Raw genomic sequence first — 8,663 nt, forward strand, 5'->3', positions numbered from 1 at the left:
CGGTATAAAAAATTAGTAAAGATAAAGAAGCGTGTGGAAAAAGACGATTTGACCCTTACTTTCCAAACAAAGAAAGACAGGGCTTGCTTGCTCATTCGGTCCATTTCTAAAAAATTGTCAATGTCGAACAGAGACTCAGATCACCGGGAAGACGACCTTCAGTCAATAATCCTCGAGCAACGCCGCGAGCTCATGGCGGCGCAAGCCCTAGACTCCGACCTCGACTTCGCCTTCCATCTCCAACTCCAAGAAGCCCTCGCCGCCTCTCTCGCCCTCCAACCTTCCACTTCTACTTCCACTTCCTCAATTCCCGAACCTCACCACACCTCCACCACCACCACCACAGAAAACGGCGGCGTTTCGAGCTTCACTGTTCTCCAATCCGACGAACTGGAGAAATTGGTGCAAGAAGTGAAGGACCGGGAAGCGAGCGAGTTGGAGATGCGGAGAGTGAGGGAAGATCTCAACCGTTGGATCCACGACGAGAAATTCGCGCGCGAGATACTGAGAATTCCGGAAGATGACTGGAACGAGTGGGGCGACAATTACGAAAAGCCCCTCCCCGGCGAGGGTTGCTCGAAATCGAAACCAGTGGCGGACAACAACAACGACGCCGTTTTCAGAATTTACACGAAAGGCTTGGTGAGCGTGGAAGAGATTAGGGGTGTGAAAACTGCGTTGGCGGGAATAGGCGTGGCGATCTGCGATCCGAATGATAATGTGATATTCCAAGTGAGGAAACCACTTGTTGGAAATGGAATGAGCAAGAATGCTGCGGAGGCCAAAGCTTTGATCGATGGCTTAAATGCTGCTATCGCTTTGGAGTTGAAGCGTGTCACTGTTTATTTCGACTACAACCCGCTTTACCAATTTGTATGCCTCTCTCTCTCTCTTTGTCTCTTCCTCGGTTTTCGTGTTTTATTTTTTAATTTAATACCTCTTATTAGTTTTATTTTATGTATGAATTAATTATTAGAAAAGACTGCCAAAATGTCACAACTTTTGCCACTGAGAAAAAAGTTGAGTCAAGGTGAGAGTGATCATGTACTACTTTGAGTCAACTCCTTCGTAGTGTGCCCACAAATGAACTGATGGTTGTTACAAGTGTCTTGAGTCTTGACACTTCAAAGACAAAAAAAAATCAAAGCATTGATAGTTATGAGCAGTTTATTCACATTCATTCTTCATGATTTTAGTGCAAAAAGTGGGAAATGTGGGTCTATAATAGTTGCATTTGGGAGAGGCTTAAGTTCATTGCTTTGTGTGCACTAGACCCGATGAGATGCTGTTACATGACAAATTTTGGACATATGGCAACATCTTACTGGCTCTGCTGCACAGGGCACTAAACCCAAGCTGAACCCGTGTACTGCACTCTCCAAGTGTGCTTGTTCCCCTCCTTCCTTACCATGGCAAGTCTTTGTGAAATAACTCCGATGAGAAGAAAGAAGAAGGCGTTAAGAGGACCCTCCTGGCCCAACCCTACACACTCTAAGATCCTTTTTCAAATCAAACTTACTCCCATTTCGAGTAAAGAGATAGATAAATAACCACATCCCATTGCACTGATCGGGGGCATTTGTAGTCACTGAGGGGGTCGAAGACCAAGAAGTGAGTTATTTATCAGCCAAGCATTGACTCCATAGGAATGTGTTAAATTTTAATGGAGTGCGCTGTAAAATTAACTCCGGGAAGGTAGAATAGAAATTAGTATGATAAAATATAATCAAATAATATGATAAAGGCGTCAAAATGAACAAACAAGACGTTCAATAAAAATAGAGGAGTTTGAAATATATAATTTTTCTTATTTGATCCCTTTTTTTGTGGAATTAATAAGATTAATATGTGAGTATTTTGGAGCATTTAAAAAGCGAACCCCAAAGAGTTTTATTCTCCAAATAATAGTATAGATGAAATACTTCGAAGGTGACTTCAACAATCAAATGTGAGCATAATTATGATAAAAGAAATCTGTCGTGATCCATAATAAAATGGCTGGTTATGATGGTCACGGCCATCCTCATTTTTTGGGGCTTGGGACTGGCTGTGAACAAAATGTGTGACACTAAGGAGTAAGGACAGGCACAGGCAGATTGGTGAATGATAATATTTATATGTTTTGAAGTACCACTTTGAGAAGCTCGTTTTTTAGAGTTGTGTGGTGTCTTTTTGTTTGGAAAATGCTTTTTGATGATTACTTTAATGATGGTGTTTATAATATCCTTTAATTCTAGAAATGTTTTATAGTTTTTACAACTTTGTTTTGGTCTTAAATATTTTTACATGTCCTCTTTATTGAGGTATTGTGTTTTACCAATGCAGGTTAGTGGAAGATGGCCACCAAAGCAGCGCAAGATTGCAGTGCTAGTAAATCAGGTGACTCTTCTCCGAAAAAATTTTATGTATTTCAACCCCAAGCTTGTGGCACGGAATGATGTTAAATTTGCGTTTAAACTTGCAAAAGATGCAATAGTGTCTCAGGTTACCAGACCTGCAGAATCTAGCCATGGAAATAATCTAAATGAGGCTTGTGTAATTTGTTTGGAAGATGCTGATGTCAGTCAGATGTTCTCGGTTGATGGCTGCCTACACCGGTATTGCTTTTCTTGTATGAAACAGCATGTTGAGGTGAAGCTGCTTCATGGGATGGTGCCCAAATGCCCTCATGAAGGCTGTAAATCAGAGCTTGTTGTTGACAGCTGCAGAAAGTTCTTGCCGCCCAAGTCAATTGAGACCATGAGCCAACGCATTAAGGAAGCTTCAATTCCTGTTGCAGACAAAGTTTATTGCCCAAATCCAAGGTGCTCAGAATTAATGTCAAAAAGTGACATTTTGGAATATAGCAAAGATTTTCTGGATGTTGAACGATCTGGAGCCAGGAAATGTGTAAAATGCCATGGCCTGTTTTGTATTGATTGCAATGTCTCTTGGCACAGTAACATGACATGTTTTACCTTCAAAAGTTTGAATCCTCATCCCCCTGCAGAAGATGTAAAGCTGAAGTCTCTTGCTACAAGGAATCTTTGGCGCCAGTGTGTTAAATGCAACCATATGATTGAACTTGCTGAAGGTTGCTACCACATGACTTGCAGGTATTCCCTTCTATCCAAGTGTCATTGCTTTTTTTGGTTGCCAAAGGTCATTATTGCTTGTCTTTTTAACGCATGTAAGTAGCATCTTTATTTACATATTAAAAATGTAGCTTCTAAGAACGTATATTTTAAATCCATTGTTTTGCATGTGGACTACACAAGGTGAAGAATATAAGTTTAGAGGATTATATATCTCTCTTTGTGGCCAAGTCTACATGATCTTGATGCCATAACTAGGTCTTCTTCTTCTTTTTTTTCTTTGCAATTACCTGCTTGCTCCTTTATTCTCTGTTTACATTACCTATTAAGGAAGTGGAGACTTTGTCTGTAAAAACAGATTTGGTGGCTTAATTGGAGTCCTTGGTGTTGTCATTAAAACCATTCTCTATCTTAACTTGTTATAAAAGAAACTTGGCCATCAAGGAATATGTTTATAAACACTGTGGCTGAAATGAGAATGTAGGAGAAAAATATGCTTAAGATTGTTTTGTCATGCACACGGAGGACCAAGTCAGAGGCATTAGAAGAATAAAAGGCAACAAAATAAGGTAGATTTAGACTTGGAATGCTTGATGGTCGTGGATTCAATGGAAGACAAGGTTGTACATAGAGATGAATGAGACTAATGTTACTACCATCTTGCTGCTGTTGTGTGTGTGTATATAGGTTTCCCTCACCACGCAGGCGCGGCCCCCCCCCCCCCCCCCCCCTCCCCCTCCCCCCCCGGGGGCCCTTTTTTTTCTCACCAAAAAAAGGAAATTGTTTAGAGTTCATTCCATCTACAGTTAGGTTCTGCATATTTATTAGTGATTTACTACTTGGAAGTTAGAATGGAAGCCTATTTAAATCTACCTAATAACCATTTATTTTCTTTTTTTATGGTTACACATTTTGTAGTTGATTATATTGCTGCTTGTGCTTTTATTGCTTTTCAGGTGTGGGTATGAATTCTGCTACAATTGTGGAGCTGAGTGGAAGAACAAGAGAGCGATGTGTTCTTGTCCACTTTGGGATGAGGATCACATTTGGCTTGAACAGGATAGAGACTTTGATGAAGACGATGAGGATGAAGATGAAGATGATGAGTACTACGACTCTGATTCTGATTACTATTGAACAAATATCTTCCCTTCAACCACCCCCCCTCCCCTTTTCCCTCCTCTCTTCTTTTCAACTGCTTGCTCACAAGTCACAAATTTTTTCATTTCATATTTTATTAGGGACGATGAAAGAAAGCATGAAAAATGGATGAGCAAAACAGAAAAGTAAATTTGAAGGAGACGATATTGTAAAAAGCATTCATGTTGACTATTTGACATAATTTTGAGAAAGTATCTTCCGAGCCCACTTTATGGAGTTGGCCTCTCTCTAGTACGATTGGCTTGTGAGAGACCCTCTCCATAGAGTGGACACATTATATAACTTCTGCATCTTAAGAATGTTATGGTTTGGTATTGCTGTACTGTGTGGATGATTCTGCTAGGAGAAAGGAGCTATTCCTCCGATAAAGGTTCCTAAATTAAGCTGGACTTAAGGAGTAATTCCCATAATAAAAGGTTGCTAAAGCAGTTAGATATAGGCTAATTTCATTTTAATGGTGAGTTATGTATCCCGGACTGCATCTTTGTTTTACTTTACACTTAAGCAACACACTTTCATAACATGTCTCGTATGCAACTACTTCGTGAGAGTTGATAGAATCATAGAAAGGTTGCTTAAGCAGTTTTTTTTTTTTTTTTTGAGAAATAATTATAACATGCTGCTAACCTCGCAGTTCAAACCCTTTCCTCCTTAGACTCCCAAGCATTTTGTACATGAGGAGATGTCAATTCAGCTACAAGGCCTTTGACCTTAAGCAGTTAGATATAGGCTAACATGTCTCATATTCAAGTCTTTTAGTTTGAATTCTTTGCTATGCATGCAAAGTTAGCATAGGACCTAGAACCTCTCCACCTTTCTTACTCAACCTTGACAGCAGAAATTGTTTGAATTCTTTGCTATGCATGCAAAGTTAGCATAGGACCTAGAACCTCTCCACCTTTCTTACTCAACCTTGACAGCAGAAATTGTAGTCCAGGAGTTAAAACCCTGCTGTTTGATTCTATTTTATTTCTTTGTTTATAAAAAATATGTATTTCAATTAATATTAAATTAAGTGCCTTTTAAAAAAAAAAAATTATGTGTGTATTAAAATCACTCTTATCTTCTTCTATATATTAAAAGGATTCGGAAAGTTAGTTATTATTTTTTTTACGGTAAAAAATACCCATAATTTAATTAATCTAAACCAATCAAAATGGGGTTAAAATGATAAATTCATTCCTAAATAAATTCCTACCCACGTTGAAACACTACTTCTACTTCTACGTTAAAATACTATCCCACGTTCTTTTAAAAAAAACTAGCCGGCCACCAAAAAAAAAAAAAAAAAAACTCCCCACATTCAAATAATGCTCTATCAATTATCTACCCACATAACTTCTCACAAATACAAACTCTTCCCAATAGTAAAAAAAAAAAAAAAAAAAAAAAAAAAAAAAAAAAGGAAAAGAAAAGAAAAGAGGAACACACTATCAATTATCTACCCACGTTCCTATTGAAAAAAAAAGTTCTATCCAAATAAAAAAAACACTCAATGCACCAAAACACTCCCCACGTTCATTAAATTTAAAAAAAAAAAAAAAAAAAATCTCAGTAGCTGCACTTCTTGCAAAGACAAATGCATAATATTTATTACACCCCTAATAATTTTTTTATAATTTGAAAATGTAATAATTCCAAATTATAATGGATGTAAATTATTATTATTATTATTATTGATGAGATTATCAGTATTGTTTTTGAAGCTAAATAAACCAGTGTTTTTTTATTAAAAAATTTAAATAAAGGATGTTAGTTTTATCCATTACTTGGTTTACATAATGATAAACATGGCTAACAGAAAGACAGGTGCCAGTGTTTTAAAAAAAGAAAAATTCAAATAGACGATGTTAGTTTTATCCATTTCTTGGTTTACATAATGATAAACATAGCTAACAGAAAGGCAGGTGCCTCTTCTATCTAAACACACATCTCTGGCATTCCTAACTAAAGCATTGTTTGAGGGCCAAAATGGCCCATTAGCATTAATTTTTGAAATATTTAGCAACAGAGCACTGTTTCGGAAATAATTAGGGAAATACCACTTTTTCTAGTACACAAGCATGATGAGCTCGAGTACCATGTTTTTTTAATCCACTATCGCCCCATATTCAAGGAGCCCTATAGTGGCGTTTTTAAGCCCTATAGTGACGTTTTCGGGCCCTATAGCGGCGTTTTTAAGCCCCCATACCAGGTTAAGGGGCCCTATAGTGACGTTTTCCTGCAAAATTTTTTTTATAAGTCCCATAACAGGTTCAAGGGCCCTATAGTGGCGTTTTTAATCCCTATAGTGACGTTTTTGGGCCCTATAGCGGCGTTTTCCTGCAAAAAATTTTTTGTAAGTCCCCATAACAGGTTAAGGGGCCCTATAGTGGCGTTTTTAAGCCCTATAGTGACGTTTTCGAGCCCTATAGCGGCGTTTTTTTTTGAGAAGATGTTTGACCAATGAAAAGATGGTACTCGAGCTCACCATGCTCGAGTACCAGAAAAAGTGGTATTTCCCTAATTATTTCCGAAACAGTGCTCTGTTGCTAAATATTTCAAAAATTAATGCTAATGGGCCATTTTGGCCATTGTTTGAGGCTATTTTTTTATTGCCCAAACGCAAAATAGACTTCATGTATTCGAATCTAAAAAACTGTTAAAAGGCCCATTTACTCAAGATTAGATGAAATGGGTTTTGTCACTCACTAGTAAAGCCCAAAATTATACGAATGTAAAAGACTATCAAGCCCATTTGATGGACCACTATCTAATGTTGATTTTCGTAATCCTGCAAATTTAGCTGGTATTGGGACTGCGTGCGTTTCCCTTGAATGCCCCTTCACGTCAGCCAATGAGAGATTTCTAGTAACTTAATTGTTATTTTGTGAAAATACGTGTGAATAAAGAAATATGTAAAAATGTATGTAATACTGTTTAAACACTAAAAACGATTGTTTAAACAACAATAACAAAAACCCCTTTATGGCTCTAGCGTCAGTCAAAAATAGGGAGGAGTACCGGTAAAAAAGAGAAAATATGAAGATAGGAGCATTTGGGAAATAGAAAAAGGATGAAATAAATGTGGTTTGACATTTGATTAAATTTGATTAGATGTTGATAATTTGGGCAGGTGAGAGAGAGAGAATAGAAAGAAAAAGGAAAAGTAACGAATAAATGCTAAGACACAATAAATCACACAATTTTTGTAACTTATTAATATAGCAAGTTGTTAGCGGTGAAATTATGAACTCATAAATTTTTTTCACCATTTATAGATTGTCACGTTGACAAATTATGATAAAAGTGGTGTGATTTGTTATAATCAAAATTAAAAAATATATATATAAAAAAGAAAAATCAAATTTGTGTGGGTTTTACTCTAACAATTCAGGCTTTACCGCTTTAACTAATAAAGACAAAAGATACTTCTCTTTCTCTTTATATATTTTTAAATAATAATAATTGTGGGGCCCAATAATTCGTGGGCCAGGCCCATTTACTCGTTGGGGCCCAAAGGCCCAGGCCGAGGAAAGTCATAGCTCAGGATCGGTAATACAAGTACAAAATAGCCTTAGGACACAACCGAGGACGATTCAGTACTCGGCATGTCCGAGATCTCACAGGAAGGAGGGGCAAAAATGGTATAGAAACAGCTTGGAAAAAAGATCTAAAATATTTGTGTCAATAGAAAAGGGTATGCGGGAAAGTATAACGACTAGGGAAAGCTGCCCTTACTGCCATTCAATACTCTGCACCTGACAGAGCCATACTCTCCAGCTTTTACAACCACCCCCAACAACTCTGGGTATGGGCTGATGGGACAAGTATCAGTCTTGGAATGCCGATCCTACATGTGGACGAAGGATAAGGAACACAAGCTAGTATAAAAGGAAAAGTAAGCAATCTAGAGAGGGGGCTGGGAAAAATGGCCAAAAACCAGAACCTCCCAGCCCGCCTCTAGGAGAAAGACTCCTAAGGCGAAAACGACTTAATCATGTATGAACTCCACTAGAAACCCACCGTCTGGTGACTGAGGCCTAGCGTTTCAAACCCACGCTTTACAAATGATATTGTTTGGGCCTTTTTACGTGTGAACCCAACACTGTTACGGTTCATTACGAATCGTGTCCTTACAATTGGCGCCGTCTGTGGGGAAGGCTTGTGTGTTGGCATAGACGGTAGGTCGAGAAAGTCCCTTTGTCATTTTTAACAGCCGGTTATAGTGTTCTAGTGTAGAGTTCCACTAGGGGCTATGATTCTTGACTAGGGGCTACGCTTTGTAGCGTCAATCGCATGGATGGTTCTAGGGGCTTGGCCGAGGAGCCAATCCCCCTAAAGCCAAGGCCCCATGCCAAAAATTGAGTTTTGGACAGAACCAAGGTATTGCATGGTCCTAAGACTCAAACCTATGGGGAAACCAACTACTTAGATGAGAAAACTGAG

The 8,663-nt window shown here is 38.2% G+C and overlaps 1 protein-coding gene across 1 annotated transcript; it reads left to right on the forward strand.

Annotated features, from left to right (window-relative positions):
• LOC126733302 (E3 ubiquitin-protein ligase RSL1-like) lies at nucleotides 1–4,517 on the forward strand. The gene is made up of 3 exons (XM_050436543.1): nucleotides 1–873; nucleotides 2,326–3,095; nucleotides 4,031–4,517. Exons 1-3 carry the CDS (start codon nucleotides 121–123, stop codon nucleotides 4,209–4,211), a joined length of 1,704 nt encoding a protein of 567 aa, XP_050292500.1. The 5' UTR covers nucleotides 1–120; the 3' UTR covers nucleotides 4,212–4,517.
• The last annotated feature ends 4,146 nt before the right edge of the window (nucleotides 4,518–8,663 follow it).

This window comes from Quercus robur, chromosome 1 (genome assembly GCF_932294415.1).
Source record: "Quercus robur chromosome 1, dhQueRobu3.1, whole genome shotgun sequence".
NCBI classification, from domain to species: domain Eukaryota; kingdom Viridiplantae; phylum Streptophyta; class Magnoliopsida; order Fagales; family Fagaceae; genus Quercus; species Quercus robur.

Bases quoted from the DNA above. Each gene is read 5' to 3' on its own strand.
- LOC126733302 (XM_050436543.1), top strand. From the start codon at position 121: ATGTCGAACAGAGACTCAGATCACCGGGAAGACGACCTTCAGTCAATA. The intron at 874-2,325 runs GTATGCCTCTCT...TTACCAATGCAG, and splicing joins ACAACCCGCTTTACCAATTT to GTTAGTGGAAGATGGCCACC. The intron at 3,096-4,030 runs GTATTCCCTTCT...ATTGCTTTTCAG, and splicing joins TGCTACCACATGACTTGCAG to GTGTGGGTATGAATTCTGCT.